Source organism: Sceloporus occidentalis, unplaced genomic scaffold, assembly GCF_023333645.1.
Source record: "Sceloporus occidentalis isolate IW3139 unplaced genomic scaffold, rSceOcc1.0.p SCAF_4, whole genome shotgun sequence".
NCBI lineage: Eukaryota > Metazoa > Chordata > Lepidosauria > Squamata > Phrynosomatidae > Sceloporus > Sceloporus occidentalis.
The window spans coordinates 5,242,506-5,263,576 of NW_028316984.1; the positions used below are offsets into that span (position 1 = coordinate 5,242,506).

At 40.1% G+C, this 21,071-nt stretch overlaps 1 protein-coding gene across 1 annotated transcript; it reads right to left on the minus strand.

The window, feature by feature from the left end:
* Positions 1–1,550: 1,550 nt before the first annotated feature.
* LOC149313453 (cysteine-rich venom protein triflin-like) lies at positions 1,551–20,737 on the minus strand. The gene is made up of 7 exons (XM_089522474.1): positions 20,678–20,737; positions 19,647–19,757; positions 18,998–19,088; positions 16,782–16,927; positions 15,196–15,290; positions 14,910–14,998; positions 1,551–1,675 (listed from the first exon to the last, which is right to left on the minus strand). The coding sequence occupies exons 1-7, from the start codon at positions 20,735–20,737 to the stop codon at positions 1,551–1,553; spliced, it is 717 nt and encodes a 238-aa protein (XP_089378600.1).
* Between the last annotated feature and the right edge of the window lie 334 nt (positions 20,738–21,071).

Consider the following 21,071-nt stretch of genomic DNA (forward strand, 5'->3'; position numbering starts at 1 on the left):
AAGACATGCTAGCAGCACAGCATCCAAACGGGGCTGCACCACTGGTATGTCATCGTGCCGTTGCTGGCGCTTTGGTGCAGCACAAGTGCGCCACTAAAAAGGAGCCACTTTCATGCGCTCCTTTCTGACTAAGCAACAGTGCTACACAATTTGTTTGCTACTGCCAAGCAAGGAGAGGCGCCTTGCCGGTGCCTTTTTTTGGCGCTCTGTACCTCTGTAAGACGAATGAGTGAGTTCTGACTTAAACACAGAGCTGAAGAACCAAAGAACCAAGGAATGGGGTTTCAAAACAAACTAGAGAACAAAAGAAGATGGTTCTACGCAGAGCATTGATGTGAAGGTGGAGTTTGGCAGCCAAAGCAGAGAATGCTGAGGAAGCTGGAAGTTGAAGCGAGGTGCTGTTCAGTTCAGTTCAGTTGAAGCAAGGTGCTGATGAACAACAATGGCCAGCGAGTTTTCCTGAGCTGCAATGAAGTGAAACTGACAGGACAAAAGACTGCTTTGAACAGCATGGACCGCTTTGAACAGCATGTCTTCTCCAGAAAGAAGAAGTTGAGTAATGGGCTGCATTATTGCAAATTCCAGCAGCTAAGAAGCCAGAGAGAGAAGAAAAGTATAAAGACCCTTGGTTTTCACTCTAATTTTGTTGGCATCAACCACGCGGCTACAGTGTCATCCCCAGCCTTCCAGGACAACTGATTATTGTCCAGCAGAAGGAAGGTGTGTGTGAGTATTGTATGAATGTGTGAGTGAATGAAAGAGCTCTTGATAATCAATGTCTGTATTACTTTTGTGATTTAATAAATGTTACATGCATAGTGTTTAAAACCAATTTGGTGTCTCACTCTCTGTATCAGCCCTGCACTGAATAAGTCCACAGAAAGAGAAATTTTCATTACACGCTCTCAGGTTAAACAAGTTGCCCTTTCAAACTTGGGCATGACACCGCGCCATACTTTCTTGAATATAATAGAAGATTGTTCAAAAGACCAGGGTCCCAAATTGCTCTGCAGTGCAGAGCTTCAGTTCTTTATTATTTTATTCAGTTCCTAAGTAAACAAAATCCTTAGATCAAACAGAGGTCAATGCGATCTAGGATATTCTAGATATAACATTTGGGCTTATATCTTCACCTTATTCTGAGTTGATCATCCTCAGTGCCATAAACATTTGTACCAATCTGAGATATTATTTGCTTAGTTAGAGCCTAGCATAAAAAGCTTTGGACGGTCATTTCTGGTTGTGCTTTGTTTGGAATGTGAATGAGAAAGGAGTGGAAAAATTGAAACAAACGTAATTGCCATTTTGCAATATTCGAAGATTTATGTTGGAAGTGTACAGATCATTTTCTGAAGCAGAACAACAAAGAATAAATAGATTGGCAAATGATTAAAATAAAGAGAATGCTCTTTGCAAGTGACTTTTAACATACTTTATTTTTACACTACAAATTCCAAATTTTAAATTTTTCAAGGGAAAAATCATTTTTCATACTTAATTTTCATTTTCTTCCAATAAAGAACAGTTACCTTGTAATTCTTGTGTTTATATTATTTGTCTTTGGGGCATTTACAGGAGGCTGGACATCTTTCTTGAACAAATGGATATGTACACGTGAAACTTCCTATTAGGTTTTCACAGTCGTTATTTTTATCTGTAAACTGGCAAGAGCTGTCTGAAAAAAATAAATCCAAAATGAAATTAGAGAAGAAATGACCCATTGCTTAATTTTTTTTATACTCCCTTGGGTTTGTATTATTTTATTGTACTACCTACAGTCAAGCTAAGGAGGCAAAGCACTTGTTTGATTATGAAAGCATTCTGTCCTCGAAAACAGGATTCTTGCCATTGTCATTTAGGCCTTGTTAAGGTTTTAAAAAATATTTCTATACACATGATTTAGTGCTGTCCTTGAAAGTTTCCAGAAGCTGGAGCACATGCAGAATTTGAGGAAATGATGTATATGTGAATTATATATACATTTACAAAAAAACTATATACATTTTTATTTATTTACTTATTTCATAGTAAACTTGCAAACCCCATTTTACTTCTGTTTTTTGCATGAAAGAGCTGTTTATTAGAGCAAAGGCTAATACAGCCAGAATCCAAACATTTTTATGGAAAGCCATAATGAGAGGATTGCCATTTCCATGCTCCTCAAATTTGGAATAGTGCACATTATACAAATAATTCTGGTTACTCTTCTCATTTGCAATATAATTATTTCTTGTATTTTAAAGAAAATATTTTTATTTATTTTCATTATTTTATATAATATAAACTTAACCAAAGGAAAAGTAGTAATCAGTACAATATACCATATTCAGTGATTTGGAGTTAAATTAATATCCACAGAATAAGACAAAAATCATCATCCAAAAGAAAGAGTGAGATAGAGATAGATCTTTCCACATATCTAAATGAGATTGGGGGATGAATATCCCTACCTATTGATGTTTACAAATGAAATAGAAAGAAACCTTAGTCCAAAACACACTGCAGAAATAATCCAGTTTGAGACCACTTCAACTGCCCTGGCTGAATGCTAGGGAATTCTGGGAACTTTAGTTTTGTGAGACATTTAGCCTTCTCTGTCAGAGAGCTATGGTGCCACAATAAACTACAATTTCCAGGATTCCCTAGCACAGAGCTGGGGCAGTTAAAATGGTCTCAAACTGGATTATTTCTGCACCTTGATTTGGACCCACGCAGTATAAAATTCAGGTGTTCAAAGTTATTTTCAGTGGTCACAGAATGTTCAGAATTAAATTCTTATTCAACCAAATAATATCCAAATATGTAAATATTCTATATCACACAGATTCTATTTTAAATATAAATTAACACTTATTTGTAAATAAATTATATATGCAGTTTAATTCAGTTCTGGTAGTCTATAGTAATGCATTTTCTATCTTAATGATTATTTATAATCATAACTTATCATTTAATTTCTCCAGTCCAAAATATCAAACAAAACAAAAAAAACACACTTATATCTGTGTTAACTAACTATTTGTAATAAGTAAGTTTGTAAATCATTATCTAAGACGTATACATTTGTAAATATTACTTAATACAGAATCATTTACCCAGCTTCCCTTTTTTGATTCTTTTCTTGAAAATTTTAAATGAAATTTAACTAACTAGATCAATTTAATAGACAGTTACCCTTTCAATATAACCTCTTTACCCCCCCCCAAAACCCCACTCTCCTCTGTTTTCCACACATTCCAATAATCTGTTGGTCTATCCGCTCCTTAATTCTTCAAGTCGTCTCTTTTTGTGCCATCCACCATCTCTGTTCTCCACATAATTCAACGCAACTTAAACTCTAAAATTCTAAAGCACTACTAGTCTTTATCTATCAGGACTCTCTTGCTATCATGTCTATTTCCAATTAGTGTCAATTATTCCTCAAAACGTCTTTATAGTTTTTATAGTTTTAATTGAGTTTTTATATATATATATATCTCTGTTAAGTCTGATCTCCTCTCCACTCTCTCAGTCTTCTTTCTCCTGTTGCCTTCCACTCCAACTTTTCATCCTCTAATTTTCTGTCCATCTACTACATGTATGCTCGCCAACCATTTGCCATAAATTCCACTGCCACCAACAACCATTATCACTTTGCTGCTCTCAAATCTCCTTCTCCTTATCAGTCTCCTGTCTCAGTCCTTGCTATCTCAGGCCCTTTACACACGGGCACCCTAGTACATGACGAGCGCATACTAAGGTTAGAAAGGGGCGTCCTTTTTGGACACCCATAACCCTAATACGCACGGAGCACGTAGAAAATGGCGGCGCCGTATACGCATGGGCGCCACCATGACTACGTCACAACCACGCTGCCTCCAAATGGGGCGTCACGAAAGTGACGTAGTGGGGCTGCGCAAGGGCGCCTGGGGCGCCCTTTCCGCAGCTCCGGAAGGAGCTCCATTTCAGAGCTCCTTCCACCTTTGCATCACTGGGCGCAGCCTTTACATGGCTGCGCCAGCGATGCAAAGCAGAAAGGGGCCAAGCAGCCCCTTTCTCCTCCTCCCTGCTGTCACCAGGGGTCCTTGGGGCTTGAAGCCCCAAGGACACCCCTTTCCAGGCTGCGGGGAAGCGGCCTTTTGCCGCTTTCCCACAGCCTGGAAAGCAGCGGATTGGGGCCTCAGGGCTGCTGCTGTGGCAGCTGAGGCCCTGATCCAGCGGGGAAAGGAGTGCCTACAGGCCACCCCAAAGGGGCGGTCTGTAACGCGCCTCAGTTTCCTGATCTTCAGCTTCTCAGCCTTCCTCCTCTATCTCTTTCTCAGTCCTTGTACAGACGGGCAGTTTACGGCATCCTCACTGCGAACTAGGGCTAGATGAGGCTGGTCATTTAGATGTCCAGCAGCCCTAGTCCACGAGGATGGCAACCATCATGGTTGGCCACCCTCCACAAAGGCGGTGCCATGATGGTGTGAGCGTTGCGCAGTGCCCAAATGATGGTGGCAGGAAGTGACACAATTGGGGCGCACCTCTTCCAGAAAGCTGCTTTAGAGAGCTTCTTTTTGCTCCCGGGAAGGAGAGCATCGTTGCCACGCCATTTGGTGGCTGCAGTAACAATGCTCACCAACTGCTCTCTGCTTCTACCTCTGCATCTATCATGTTCTTTCCGATTCTCTGTTTCTCTTTCTGGTCCCCTCAGTTCAGAGCTTGGTTGTCACTCCAACCCGCTCAGAATCACTGCCTTTTCTCCATTCCTTTTTCTTTGAGGATATGCAACTAAATTTGTTGAAGTCAGATGGAGGAATTGGATGATGCCTTTTTAGAACAGATGATCATACACTCAGAAAGGAGAGATGTAGTTGTGATGGGCGACTTCAACTGTCCTGATATTTGCTGGAAGTCAAACTCAGCCAAATACTCAAGATCTAGTAAATTCCTCACTTATCTCGAAGACAATTTCATTGTCCAAAAGGTGGAAGAGGCAACAAGGGGGTCAGCTATTTTAGATCTGATACTAACTAAGAAGGATGACTTGGTTAATGGAGTGTAAGTGGTGGGATCCTTAGGTGGAAGTGACCATGTTCTCCTAGAGTTTGTTATACAGCGGAAAGGAGAAACCAGACATAGTCAGACAAGCATTCTAGACATTAGGAAAGCTGATTTCAGTAAAGTTAAAGAAATACTGGGGGTGATCCCATGGTCAGGAATACTAAAAGAGAAGGGAGTTCAGGATGGATGGGAGTTTTTCAAAAGGGAGATACTGAAGGCACAATTTAAAACAGTTCCAGTGAGGAAGAAAAATGGAAGGAATCTCAAGAAACCACGATGGATGACTAAGGAACGTTCAGCTGAGCTAACTTTTAAATGGAACATGTAGAAGAAATGGAAAAAGAGGGAAATCACAAAAGAGGAATTCAAAGAAATAGCTAGCACTTGTAGGGGTAAAGTCAGAAAAGCTAAAGTGCACAATGAACTCAGGCTTGCTAGAGAGGTTAAAAACAACAAAAAGGGCTTTTTTGGATATGTCCGTAGCAAAAGAAAGAAGAAGGAAATGATAGGGCCACTGTGTGGAGAAGATGGCAAAATGCTAATAGAGGACAGAGAAAAGGTAGAATTACTCAACACCTTCTTTGCTTCAGTCTTCTCAGCAAAGGCAAAGGGTGCTCAACCTGAGGAAAATGGAGCAGAGGACAGAATAGGGGAAATGAAGCACAGAATAAGTAAAGAGAAAGTACAGAAATATCTGGTTAATCTAAATGAATATAAGTCTCCAGGACCTGATGAACTACATCCAAGAGTATTAAACGTACTGGGAAATGTAATATCGGAGCGATTGGCAATAATCTTTGAAAACTCCTGGAGAACAGGAGAAATCCCAGCAGACTGGAGGAGGGCAAGCGTTGTCCCCATCTTCAAAAAAGAGAAAAAAGGGGATCCCAACAATTATCGTCCAGTTAGTCTGACATCAATACCAGGAAATATTATGGAGCAGATCATTAAACAGAGCGTCTGTGAACATCTAGAAGAGAAACAAGTCATGCCGGACAAATCTAATCTCTTTCTTTGATAAAATTACCAGCTTGGTAGATGAAGGGAATGCTGTGGATATTTATTTTATCAGTAGTGATATTGAATAACAAAATACAGGAAGATAAAGGAATGGAAGGGGTGAAAGTTAAAGATTTTGAATGTAAATTAAGAGCATTTGCAGATGATTTAATGTTGTCCATAGCAAATCCACTGGAAAGTATAAAAACTATTGACTATTTTTAAATAACATGGAGAAGTTTTGAGGTTTAAAATTAATAAGAACTTGTCAGAATCTGGTCCAACAAAGTCTTCATCAACAAAGTCAAATTTCAGAACAGAAGTCTAAACTAAAAACTTTTGCGGCAAAGGCATAATCGCGGGTATGGGGTGTTGTAAAAACTCTTTAAACTGTTGCAACCAGGGCAAGGCTTGCCCCCCCCCCCTTTCCCCAGGTACTACAAGTTTGTTCCAATCCCCACCCAGGTTGGAGTCTTGGGGAGTGCGGCAGCTTACAGACCGCCGAAAAGCGGCGGCCTGTACCCGCCCCTTTCCCTGCCAGATCTGGGCCTCAGTGGTTAGAGCGGCAGCCGCTGAGGCCCCGATCCGCCACTTTCCAGGCCGCAGGGAAGCGGCAAAGGGCCACTTCCCCACAGCCTGGAAAGGGGTGTCCTTGGGGCTTCAAGCGGCAGGGGAGGAGGAGAAAGGGGCCACTTCCTGGGCCCCGGAAGTGGCAGCGCAAAGCGCAAGGCGCACTTTCGCGGCATCACTTCTGCCACGACACATCTGGACGCCGTCATTTTGTACGCGCTCTGCACATACTAGGGTTAGGGGGTGCAGAAGCACTGCACCTTCCTAACCCTAGTACACGCTCTGCGTGTACTTTATGGCGGTTTGTAACCCGCCTGCATTAGTTTCTTTTGAGTATGGGGAAAGTTCTCTCCTCTTTGAATCTGGGCAGTCCGAGTCTTTCCCTTTTGGCCAGTTCTTTCGTATTTGAAGATTTCTATCTTTCTTTCTTTCTTCCCAGCCGTGGGAGGCATTCAACCCATTGGTCTTGGTAATACTTTCTTTTTTTTGGGGGGGGGGGGGGGTTTCTGATGTTGAGGCAATTCTCCCCCACTAGCATTTCCAATCTCCCTCAAACTGGGATTTAAATTTCTCTGGTCTTTGACTTCCTGCAAATGGGTCTGATCCTTTGGTAGGGAGGGACTTTGTTCCAACCCTCCTAATTCTATGACATGACTTGTTCTCAAGTAGGGTGTAGACCTGTTGGGGTCTAGACCTCCTTCATTTTTAAAAGCTCCTGAATTAGTCTTTTTTGGAGCTTCCTCTCCATAGGGTTCAACCCTTGGGGGGGGGAATCAGATGTGGTTTCCCTCCCCCCAGACTGCGTAAAAGGTTCCCTTCTCCCTCCTGGGCTAGGTTCTGAGTTAGTCCTGTGTCTTGGAGGGATGGGTATGGGTGGTTTGGCAACTTTTCTGGCTGGTTGTCCCCCCCCCCCCCCTTTGCTTCTGGACTCATTGGGCTAGGTTTGTCTCTGTCTGAATTTCTCCCTTTTGGTAACTCTCCAACTTTGTCTTTGGATCCAACCGAAGGACTGCCTTCCTCAGGATCCACTATTTTCTCTGCTGAGCAGAATTGGAGTCTCAAAGTATCTGGTTCCTGTTTTGGAGTCAAGGGAGAGAGTCCTCCCTCCCTAAGTTCTAGACAGGTTTTCTGCTGTCTGGTCCAGTGGGGTAATCCATAAGGCTCCGGTGTACATTCCGGTGAAGCATTGAAGTCTTCAAAGGCGTCTTTCTCTTGTTCCTTTCTTTCTTCAGCCTTTTTGGTTAAGTCTGGACTCTTTTGGTCAGAGCCCCCCTCCTTCGTTTTGGAAAGCTGAACTCCCCGTTTGGAGTTAGACTTAGGAATTGTCTATCTTTCTCCTGGGTTTTTCATGATTCTTCAGTTCATGGTAGTAGCCTCCGCCAAACAACTCTCTCCTCCCCGGATAGAAAGTTGGGGGCTAGTGTCTCTGTTCATCTGTGAAGGCTGGTCCCAACTGGCAGTCACCAGTTCTGAGCCTTCCTGCAGAGACGCCCTTTTGAAAACCTTTTCTGGTTCTGGGGTTCCCTCTGGGTGTTGCTGTGATCTTAGGTTTACTGTGTTCTCTCTTTGGGAGATCCAGTCTATCCCAGTTTCTGGCAGCACCTTCCATTTTGAAGCCACAATGTCTGGGGAGTCGAGTGTCAACACAGTGTTTCTCTCTGCCATCTCTGGGTCGTTACTTGTTGTTTTGGAGCTTCCCTTCCATTCTTGGTTGTGAGTCTGGGAAAGCAGGCGTGATTTGCATGTGTATTGTTTTGTGCTGATGGTGGGCCTCAGGCTGGGAGGCTAATGCAAAGAGGATTAGTGTCTGCTAATTGGTGATCATTATCTGCTGGAAAAGCCTCTGACTCTGAGTGATTTTCCATTTGGATTTGTTGAGTCCTTATTTTGCTATTCCTCATGACTGGTAGCCAAATTTTGTTCACTTTAAGGGTTTCTTCTTTCTAGTTGAAATTATCCAGATGTTTGAAATCAAAGACTGGAAGAAATAACTTTTAAAAAATCAGGATTAAAGAACAAGGACTATCTCAAAAAACATATAAGAAAGAAATTATTAATGAAATCAAATTATTACAAAGTCAACTAGCCATGTTAACGACAAAAGAAATAGACAAAAAGATAAAATTGGTGAAACAAAAACATTTTGAACTAGGTAATAAAACTGGGAAGCTATTAGCGCATAAATGAAAGAAAAAAGATTAATTCTTGAGATGAATGATGGTAATAAGAGAACCACAAATATTAAAAAAATCAAATAATATTTGAAAAATAGTACACACATTTCTTTAATAAAGAACCAAAAGGAGAAAAATAAAACAAGATCTTGAAAATTATGTAAAACAAGATAGTTTAAATAAAATACAAGAACATCAGAAAAAAATTAAACTCCAATATATCAGTGATGGAAATAATTGAATCAATAAAAGAGATGAAATGTGATAAAGCTCCTGGACCAGATGGGTTCTCAGCAATATATTATAAAATTTTACAAAATCAATTTAGTTATCTTTTATATTTATTGCTCAATGAGGTAAAACACAATGGAATATCAGCATCTTGGACAAAAGTATTTATCACTCTTATCTGAAAAGCAGATAAAGACCCATCCCTCCCACAAAATTATAGAGCAATCTCCCTATTAAATTTGGACTACAAATTATTTGCTTCGATTCTAGCCAAAAGATTAAAGAAGATCTTACAGGACATTATACAAGAGGACCAATGTGGATTTCTACCCCAAAGATATATGAAACAAAACATAATGACAAATTTAATAGAAAACTATGATAAAAATCCAGGAAAGAAGGCAACAATAATATTCCTGGATGCAGAAAAAGCATTTGACAAAGTAGATTTTATGATAGAGAACATGAAAACGATGGACCTAGGTGAAGTTTTCATACACTGGATCAAAGCAATCTACAAAAACCAATCTGCTCAAATCATAATGAATGGGGGGGGGGGGGGGGATAGAAAGAATGCCAAATTTCAAAGGGTACTAGACAAAGATGCTTTTTATCTCCTCTATTGTTCATCATAACTCTAAAAATCTTAATCAACCAGATATGAAATAACGAACAGATTAATGGGCTCAAATAAAAGAGCATACCTATAAAATTAGAGCATATGCTGATGATTTAGTGATCAACTTGGAAGATCAAAAAGAAAATATAAATTAATTTGAAATATTCAGAAAAAAATTGAAGATATGTGGGCTTTAAAATTAATAAAACAAAATCCAAGATCATAACTATGAACATGTCAAAAGATGAAAATAATGAATCACAAAGACTGGATGTCAAATCAGTAAAAAAGTAAAATATCTTGGCATAACATTATCAAAGAAAAATTCAGAACTCTGACAATAATTATGCAATTTTATGGATATAAGTCAAAAAAGATTTGAGAAGATGGACTAATTTAAATCTATCATTAATGGGCAGAATTTCCATGATCAAGATGAACATTTTGCCTAAATTCATGTTTCTATTTCAGAACCTATCAGTTCTAAATAATGATAAACCCTTCAAATTATGCGAGATTGAAATTTCAAAATTCATTTGGGCAGGTAAAAAACCACAAATAAAATGGAAGATAATGAAAGATGTGAGATAACATGGCAGTCTGGGAACTCCTGATCTTAAAACATACTTTTATTCCTGTGACTTAGATTGGATCAATTTTTGGATAACTTTCAAAGATGTAAGATTACTAAATTTAGAAGGATTTAATAAAAGATATGGTTGGCACGGATATTTATGGTATAAAAGAAGTTAACAGATAACTTAATGACCACATAATTAGAAAATCTTTAATAACAGTTTGGAACAAAATTAAACAGAATTTTTATACAAAACTACCAGTATGGTTATCCCCCCAAGAAGTTTGGATGATTGGACATAAGACACAAAAAAATGTATGTTTAAAATATCAGACACTATTAAAATGGGAAAGTGAAAAACCAAAACTTAAATCGAGTAATGAATTACAAGAAGAGGGACATATATAATAATAATTAATTTTTTTGTTTTATTTATATACCGCTATTCCAAAGATCATAGCGGTGAACAGCAAGTAAGCTAATTAGCAAGTAAGCTAATTTGCCCCAACAGTCTGGGTATCATTTTAGCGACCTCGGAAGGATGCAAGCCTGAGTCGAGCTTGGGCCCTTTTGCTGGTCTTGAACTCGCAACCTTGTGGTTTTGAGTGAATGGCTGCAGTACAGGCATTTAACCACTGCGCCACCAGGGCTCCATATATGTCATTGGTTTACTCACCGACAATGTAATGAAAGATTTAAAATGGATTTAAAGATTTAAAGTTAGAAGGGATTTCAAAAAAAGAGAAAGAAACAGAATTAGACAAAAGTTTACTGAAGCCACAAAAATCTAAAAAACCTAAATTATATAAAATCTTATTGAAAACTGAATTAGAAGCCGAAACAGTAAAATAATGTACCATCAAATCGCCGAAAAATATTGGACACTCTATTCAAATGGAAAGTTGGGAAAGAGCATAGGGACAAAATTTGAAATACACATTATGTATGGACCCAAAATAAAAAAAAAATTATAAAATGGTACACAGGTGGTATCTCACCCTGAATAAGTTGGCAAAAATTTGTGGACATGAAAAAGGAAAATATTGGAAATGTGGTGTAAATGAAGGATCTCTTTTTCATATATGGTGGACCTGCCCAGCAGCAGTAAAATTCTGGAAAGAAATTCAGTATATACTACAGACAATACTTCAAATTTCAATTAAAATGACACCTGAGTGTTTTTTTATTAAACACTGTAGTAGAGAAAGAAGACAATTAAATTTTATTTTATATTCGGTGACAACCGCCAGACTCTCATATGCACAAAACTGGAAAGATGACAAGATACCAACATGATGATGGGTTACGTAAATGGCTAGACATGATGGAACTGGATAGGCTGATCATTAAAAAAGAATTTGAAAACAGGATGGGACAAAGACTGGGAATTACAGTGGACCCTTGTTATACACTGGGGTTTGGTTCCAAGATCCCCCGTGTATAACAAAATCCATGTATGCTGAAGTCCCATTAAATATGACATAGCAAAATGGTGTCCCTTATAAAAATGGAAAATCAAAGTTTGATCTTTGAAATTTATACTTTTTTTGAACATTTTCAAACCGTGTATGCTTGAATCCGTGTATAAAAAATCCATGTATAAGAAGGGCCGACTGTACTAATAAATTTGTGTAAAGTAAAATGGTCTATTTTAATAACATTTTATTATTCTGATTTGTGAGTAAAAGAGAGATTTTTATATGAGCATATGATTTATATATACTATTTGGTGTTTTTCCCCCTCTGTCTATCAATAATAATGTAAATAAGATCTAATATTGAAGATAAACGGTTAATTTATGCATTGGTAGTAAAGATGGTTAAACATACTAAAAAAGAATTATAAGATGGTGTACAATTATCATTGAACCGCACAGATACATTACTATAACAATAATACAGGAAAAATGGATTAAAATGTAATAGAGTTAAGAAAGAATAATTCTGCATAAACTAAGCTCAGTAGATACCAAACCAAAAAAAACCAATCCAAAATGGTGGAAGGGGAGGGATAGCAAAATTTAATAAGAAAACAAGACAGCAATACCAATTATATTATAGTGCTACAGATATAAAAGTGCTGTAAAATGTGTTATAAGATTACATATGTATTTTTATATTATTATAATGAAAGAAACTGAGGAGATGGTAGCTTGGTGGGTTGGGACATGCGTGGTAGACACAGGATATTCCTGGCAAGTTACTCAGCTCTAGAATGTTCAATTGGTGATCTCTGCACAGGCACAACCCCATTTGTGTGAGGGCACAGATGACCACTTGAACAGCCACAGTTGCAAGTAACCAACGTGTTCTTCCATGGCTCCTTAAATACCAATAACAGTATTGTGATACAATACAGTCGTTTTTACCCTGCTTTATTGCACACACACCCCCTTCATTCCAATGTCTACGTTGCTTTCAATACAGTCTTTCAGGGAATTCCGCAAAACAAACCTCAGCTGATTTACCACCACCACTACTCACAAAAAACAAAACAAAAACAAACAAAAAAAGGAAAGGAAAAAGGAAAAAAGATTAACTTTCACTTGGTAAATTCTAACTGGGAATTGGAACTCGGAAAATATAGATCAAAAGCATGGGTTATATATCATTGAAAAGGTCAATCATAGGTGTGAGATTTCACTCATTGCTTTAACACACCAATTGTAAAACAATTGGATAGAAAGGGGACAGGACATTTTGTCCAGTACTTCAACTTCTACAAGAAATAGCCATTGGCTTTTTCTTTTTTCTTTTCTTTTTTAAATGAAATTTTGAAATATAACAGTTAATGGTCTGGCCCCCTGAACATCCCTTAAGTGATGGGAGATCATTGCAGCATAGTGGCTGGCACCCTGTGCTCAGCTGAACTGCTTACTTGGCCAGGCAATCAGCACTGCAGGGGGGAGGAGATCTCATGATGCCTGCAATTTGCAGCTATGGCATTATGTTGCAGATGGTGTAATTTCATGAGTTCAGTTCGTCTTGTGACATTTGGTAATGTACGAGGGTTTCCTTTCACAAGATTTGAGCAGGCTACATATTAGCCTTCTCAGCTAGGACTGGCACACACCCACCACATCCATTTAAGTATCCCAAGACTGTTGCCAGTCATCCTCGGAGGTCAGGAAGGAATTTTTGTGTATCAGTATGACATTTATTGTCTTCCCTAGAGAAGGGGAATAGGAATAAGTGGAAGAATGTTAAGGCAGCTCTGTGAAACTGTGACTGTAGATATGACTGGACAGCTTTCTGGATGATTTTATGTCACAAGTGGGAAATTAAGAGGCTGTGCACTCCTAGGGGGTGGCCTGAAGCTGCCTCCAGCTGTGCTGGATCAGGACCGTGGCAACTTTCCAGGGTGCAAAAAGAAGCCACCAAAAGTAGCTCCCTTTTGCGCCCTGGAAAGGGCACAATAGTCATTGAGCTGCAGCTTTAAAGGCACTCCTTTGGCGCTATGTCGTGTAGACACAACACCAGAGAAGTGCCATGATGCCACATGCCATGTGGAGCCTCACACAGCATCACACCACCCTAGGGGTGGAGTCAGGGCATGTGTCATGACTCTTCCCCCAGGCTGGCCTTTAAGGCCAGTGTGCACAGCCGCTATGTTAAGGGATTCAGGAACATGAAATACTTTAGGAATATGGGTATGGGTAGCGGAAGGGGAGGCCCTTGGAGGCTTGTTTATATATTTGAGCACCATAGGCCATCCCCTTAGGGCTAGCCCTATAATCAGGAAAAAGATGACTATGTCTCAGCCTGGCCATTGCAGGTTTTAAAAAAGTAGATGTTTCTTCTCTTCAATCCACAGTTGCTCAGATCTACAAATATCAAACCCATGGATACCGAGGGCCCATTGTAATTAATTGAACAAGCACCATTAATTTACTCAACAGGCCTGACCATCCTGTCATTATAGTGTCCTGCCTTTTGCTTGAAGGAAAAAGAGAAAGTTGGCAGCAGCACTGACACTGACACATGGTACTATTTAGTCAGCCAGGTTTGCTTCGATTATTTCAGTTTTCCAGCAGTAAAATATCTGTAATGGATGCTTCCCAATGAGTTCTCCTGATCTACAGGCTCTGGATCCATGATTTTGAGTGACCTTGGATCATTTTGTCTAACACTTAAAATGGCAGCAATGTGAAGTCACATATGCTGAAGCATCCACACACATATCATTACCATTTAATAACAAGTGATGTAGCCATTTAATAACAGGGGATGTAATCATCCCTGGGTTTTGTTATCAGTGGCAGGTCCTGGAACCAAATCCCTCTGGATACAAATGGACTATATATTGTGGGCAAATTAAAATGATGAAATTGCAGGAGAAAGAGGATTATTCAGAGGAAATGCTTTCTGGTTATGACCTATAAAGCCCTATCTAGCTCAGGCTCAGGTAATCTGAAGGACTACATTCTCCCTTATTAACCTGCCCAAGCTTTGAGGTCTTTTGGAAGGACACTACCCTCATAGACACAACTGGATGAGAGCCTTCTCAGTGGCTGCTCCCAGGCTCTGGAACTCCCTTCCCAGAGAAGCTAAACTGTGACCCTCCCTGCTATTTTTTAAAAGCAGATGAAGACTTTCAGGAGAATAGGCCTTGCAAATTGTTGTAAATTTTTAGCTTTGTTTTAACTGTTGTAAGACACTTTGAGTCCTGAACTGGGGGAAAATAAATAAATACATAGTATCATCAATAACTTACTACAGAGTTTATCCTCACAGCTCCCAGGACAGTCGCTACATGGTGGACCTGATTTGTATGGTGTGTTCAGTTGTCCGTCTATGTTTCCACTGAAATTACAAATCAACGTAATAACATTTCTCATCAGAGTGCAACTTTTAAGAAACAAATAAGCTTATATAATAGATCTTACCATTCAAATTGGGGAGGGGGGAGCTGTAAGCAAAAAGCTAACATAGTAAAGGAAGGGTAACACAGTTCACAAGTGAAAAAAGTATTTAAAATACAGTTGCAGCAGCCAACTCACCTGGGACAGTAATGACAAACATATAAGAATCTGTTGGTTGCTTTAGGGCAGAAGCCAAGTGCACATCCAACCTGCTTTGAATTGTGCCAGATAATCTAAGAACATAAAGTGGGTGCACGTTAAAACTATGGTGTCTTCAGAAGCATAAAACACAAGTTGTGGTTTGAACATAAATTGGATAGTTCTGATTTTGACAAAAATGGTAATAAATCAACCAAAAAATGGCAACATTTGTAAAGAAATAAGAAGCAAATATTTTTCTACCATTCCATATGCGGCTTCATACACATGGCACACGTATTGCATATGTTTTCTATGAAGGAGAAATGAGGAGAAAAAAATCCTAATGTTTGTACAGAATTGCTTGTAAATGTGGCTGCAATAATTGCTTTATATACTCATGTATAAGTCTACAAATTGAGGTTAAAAAATTGACCCCAAAAACCTGAGTCGACTTATCCACAGGTCAATGTAAGTGTTGTACTTTAAATCACACACACACACACATAACCATCCCCTGGTGAAAGGCAACAGTTTAATCTGCCCTGGAAGCATCGACTCTCTTCTGCTCTCTCATCCATCTAACCTTATGGGGGTAAATAGTTATGTCTGATGGAATTTTGTAAGTTCTTTGGCATTGTTTTCCTTTGCTTTGTCCTTGACATCCTTCATTACATGCCCCTAAATTTTACCCTTGACTTATCCATGGGTCATATCAAAATACATAATTTTGACCTCAAAACCTGCCCTGGACTTATACATGAGGTCAATTTAAGTTGAGTATATATGGTAGGTATGGCCAAGCACTGCTGTGCTAACAAAATGGCAAACATGTGGGTTTGTTCCAGGCCAGTGCACACAGAATGAAAAGCACTTGCACTAAAAACATAATAAACTCGGTCTTGTGCAGACAGAGAGAAATGCGGAGGAGGAGGAGGAGGAGGAGTTGCTTCTCTGTAGCTCCTGCAGCAGGTTGGAACTATATCTCATCATGACAATGGAAAACAACCCCACAGGTGCTGTTTCTGAAGGAGGAGTGGGACAGGCAATGTCACTTTCCTACCAGAGATGTTGGAAGTCTCAACAACACCTGTCCCTGTGACAGGAGAATGAGCTCTTTTCATACACAGAGTGAGGGAGGGGGGAGAGAGTGGAAGAGAGAGAGAGAATAAGAGTGTCTGAAGCCCTTGCTGCAGAAGAAGTCGGTAAATACAATAGCTGTAGAGCAGTTAAGCTCCTTTGGACCTTGCTCTCAACTTTTGAAGTATTATTCACAGTGCCAGATATATCCCAAAATAAGGTGAACACATCCTTTTAACTTAGGACTAAAACCTGGAGCATACTCTGCACCTCAGTTGGTTTCAGGTGAATGATTTCAGCTTTCAACTCAATCTTGCTCTCAAAATGAAGGGAGGAGTGTGCCCTTCATCCAATCACATCTGACATCCTTCCAAGTAAGCACCCCTTTGGAATCTAACCTATAGACTCCTAACACAAGGGCTGGTATAAAGAAGTAAGTATTTTGAAAATTATATCATTAGTCACCCAGATACCTTACCACAAATAAATGGTGTTTCTCTTCATACCTGTGTATAGCCATAAACATTTTTTGTTGGGTCAGTTGACCCAGTACTATACTGGAAGTAAGTCTGTCCACTTGCAAAAGTTTCAATTGCCTCATTCCACGAAGTAGGATAATTTGTTTGCAGAGTAATCTCACCACATACGCTGCCTGCATTCAACAAAATGTGGATGCATTATCAAAGGTTGGGTGCTCAAATTCACCCAATTAATTTACAGTAAGATTAGCCATGAAAAGGATTTCATTAGTTGCAGCAGTATAGACATTCTTGTTTGGTTTTTTTCTATTCAATTTTAATGAATTGTGTTCATTTTTTATTCTCACTTTGGAGTTTGGAGTAATTTTTAACCCTCAAACTCATCCTGCCTTAACTTTTCACCTCGGATATTTTCACTAAAGGGAATGGCTCAGTTTTCCTTGCTCTAATCAGTTCCTCTGGTCATCAGCTGCCCCTGCTTTTCAGTTTATTGCATTTAGTGCAGTAGAACAATAGCAGACAATCATATATACACCAAAAATTTAGAAATGAATTCTTGAACTTATTGACCCTGTTCCCACTTACCAGAAAATCTGTTTCCTGAACCGATTCTTGAAACTGGTTCAGAAAAAAACGTAGTTCCCATTATGTTTGTGCCGATTTCAGGAATCAGTTCAGGAATTGGCAAGTGGTGGGGGACAGCTTGTTGGCATGGCCCATCACTGGCCTCCCTGGCCCCAAATCCCCAGCCCAGCCTCCTTACCTGCTTTGACCACTAACCAGCTTCTCTGCAACCTTTTTTTAAATTTCCTGGAAGGAAGTTGCAGAGAAGCCAGGGGGGAGCCAGGAAGAAGACTGCAAGGCTTCCATTGCAGGGAAGGTTCAGGGAAGCTGGTCAGTGGCCAAGAAGCCAGTAAGGAGGCTGGGCTGAGGATTTGGGGGCCGGGATGGGCCAGGCCAGGCCAGCTGCCCCCCCTCCCCTGGCTGGGCTGCCAATGGGAACGAGGCAAACAAGAATCAAGGAACACGAGAGACACTGCAGACCGGACCAGCCAGAAAAATCAGCAGTAGCAGAACATGCCACAAACCATCCTGGGCATAAAATACTGTTTGAAAACACTGAAATTCTGGACCATGCCAACCACTACCATGTCAGGATGCACAGGGATGCCATTGAAATCCACAAACACCTGGAAAATTTCAACCGGAAAGAAGAAACCCTTAAAGTGAACAAAATTTGGCTACCAGTCCTGAGGAATAGCAAAATAAGGACTCAGCAAATGCAAATGTGAAACCATTCAGAGTCAGAGGCTTTCCCAGTAGATAATGATCACCAATTAGCAGACACTAATCCTGCATTAGCCTCCCAGCCTGAGGCCCACCATCAGCACAGAACAATACACATGCAAATCACTCCTGCATTCCCATGCTCACACAGTGTGTGTGTGTGCGCACACACACACACACACACACTTTTTCCAGGCAAGCATTCTCTGAAGATGCCAGCCACAGATGCTGGCGAAACATCAGGAAGAAACTCTTCTAGAACATGGCCACATAGCCCGAAACCCCCCCAAAAAACTATGGATGCCAGCCATGAAAGCCTTCGACTTCACAATATTCCTATCACCAAAGACAAACATTTGGTGCTAGTGGATTGCCCTGAGGGGAGATTGAATAAGATTAACTGTATACATTTTCACTACTAGTAATACTAAATAGAGGCCTAAAGGCACCAGATCTGTCTGATCTTGGAAGGTCAGACTTTGATGGAAAACCACCAATGAATACTAGGTGCTACCGGCTACATTCCAGAGGAAGCAACAGGCAAAACCACCTCTGACTGTTCCTTGCCTAAAAAAACCTTATGAAATCAATGGGGCTGCCATAGATTCAAAGTCAAATTAAAGGCACATACACACAGGGTGACACTAAAAAGAGATCTTGTCCTTCTTGGTCAGAACAAAGAATGTCAAAAGGTGATTATTTCTTACTGAACAATAGACCAAATTATAGGGCAAGCACATGAAAGGATCTCCCAAAGGATTCAGATGGGGTTCAAGAAGCTACCACTATGCTTGAGTAAGAAGTTTTCTGATTGAATTCTCAGTGAGTGAGAATTTTTATAACCAAATGGCTGTGCTCCACAGTGATTTTCCATTCAAAATAAGCAAAGATGTGCTTCCATCCCCACCCCACTCTATAATATGTGAAAGGGGCTGCAGTCTATTGCCTTCACTTACCATCCACCATTCGTTCTTCTCTGGAGCTAGATATTGCTTGACATTTACTAACCCATCTTCCAGCATTCATGGCAGCTTTCTCATTCCACATCTTGGCAAAGCAAGCAAAGAAACAATAAGTGGGTAGGGTGGGGTGGGATGGGATGTAGGGAGCTGCTTAAAATTCAGATCCTTAGTGTCCCAACCCATACATATGGCTTTTTAAAAAACAACCATGTTGCTTTTTTGAAAAGGGATTCCAGCTGATTGATTAGCAAAGGAAAACCCAATTGCAACCCTAATTGCACATCAGTAGACGTGCAAGTACATGTGTGGAAACTCCATGTACAAATTGCTCTTATCTAGATCAGTGTCTGAGAATTTAGTCCTGAGGACAAAGGGGTTTCACACAGGTGAAAAACTTTGTTTCTACCCCAAGGCCACTGCTGCCTGTTTATACAATGCACAATGACTTATGGTGGAATACTGCAGACTTTCCCCATTAACTCAACTTTTCCCTGGAGTTTCACCCCAAACCCAAAGTAAGCAGGGCTTTGTGGATACAAACAGCTGTATCAGGCCCAAATCAGGCCAAGCCAGCTGTTTACACACCAAGCGCCACACAATCCCCTTTCCCGTATGGTGTCAGCCCAACTTTATTGTCTCTTACCATTTTCATCATATTGCTAGCAGTTGGTTGCACCTGTCTCCTTATAGAATTGTGTTTGTCAACAATTTCCTCCTTCTGCATTTCAGAAATTTCACTTAGCAAAATGTCTGCCTAAGGATTAAAAAAAATGGCTATTTATATGATTTTCACCAATTGTGATTCTAGTAAACAATAATCATGTTTATATTACATTACATTGCCAGAGGTTGCTGAAATTTTCATCTTTAACATTGCCTCAAGTTACCAACATAAACTCTGATTCATCTTATAAATTTCCAAATTCAGAAACCATTTGGGCATAATGTTAATGCATGAGTGAAAATGGATCCCTCTACTGCCTTCCTTGGATGCTGGTACTTTTCATTTTCCCATTCACCCACAACTTACTACTTTCCATCTCAGCTGCCTTTTCCAACAAGAAATCAAAGGGGCTAATAAAATAAAACAGAAATCAAAACAGAAATGGAAAAGCAACAACAACAACCAAATGTCAGTGAAAGATCAGTCTCTACCTTTCCTACAGAGTATCCGGCCAGTAATGGTGTCCAAAAGGAGAGAGGCTGTGCAACCCAGAAAATGAGATGAAAATTGAGGACCAGATCTTCAGCTTGGCTATCTGCAGATTCACCAAGGTTTGAAAGAGCTGAAAATGGCTTCTGATAATTTACTTCCCAGGTGGAAAAGAAAGAGGGAGCTCTAAGGGATCCTCCAGCATTAATAGGTATCTTCCAGAAGAAATGGGTCAAAGGACAGGTTGGTAAAGATGTCTGGAGGCCACTCTGGCTGAGATTTGGCTGGGACCACGGTGACCGTACCGCCTGCTCCAAAAGCAGCCCACCATCATGGTCCTAAACGAGCACTGCCAGGGGCCAGATATAAGTGTTTCAAGCCCAAGAATCAACTTAGAAAGCAGGGGTAGATAATATTTCATCACTGTAGATTAATTACATCTCAGAGAAACCACTGTGAATTGTTGTTTTGTGGCCAAGCCATGCCTGACAGATGTTCTGGACCTATTCTGGTGCTCATACCTTTCCTGGGGATTGCTGCAGCACCACAGCTAGCAGTAGGAACATGATCTGAAGAGACATTTCTGAAGAAACAAAGAGGAACTTTGATTAGATTTTTTTTTTTTTTTGAAACAACAAAATCCTGCACATTTGACTCATATTTCCCCATACTGCATACAGAAGTAACTATGCAAGTGAGAATGCCACTCTGGCACTACAGTAGAATACCTTGGAGAGTGGTGGACAAAAGTGCTTGAATAGAGATTGGATGGCCACTTATCAAGAATACTTTAGCTGTGGGTTCCTGTGCTGGCAGGGAATTGTACTACTTAGTTCTTGGGTCCTTTCCCATTTCTATGAGCCTGTACTTTAAGGATTTTAGTCAAATGTAAGCCATGTATGAGGACGGAGTATA

Excerpts from the sequence above, each read along its gene's own strand:
- LOC149313453 (XM_089522474.1), bottom strand. The coding sequence starts at position 20,737 with ATGTCTCTTCAGATCATGTTCCTACTGCTAGCTGTGGTGCTGCAGCAA. Across the intron at positions 19,758-20,677 it reads TGCAGCAATCCCCAGGAAAG|GCAGACATTTTGCTAAGTGA; the intron begins GTATGAGCACCA and ends TTTAATCCTTAG. Across the intron at positions 1,676-14,909 it reads CTGTGAGGATAAACTCTGTA|ACAGCTCTTGCCAGTTTACA; the intron begins GTAAGTTATTGA and ends TATTTTTTTCAG.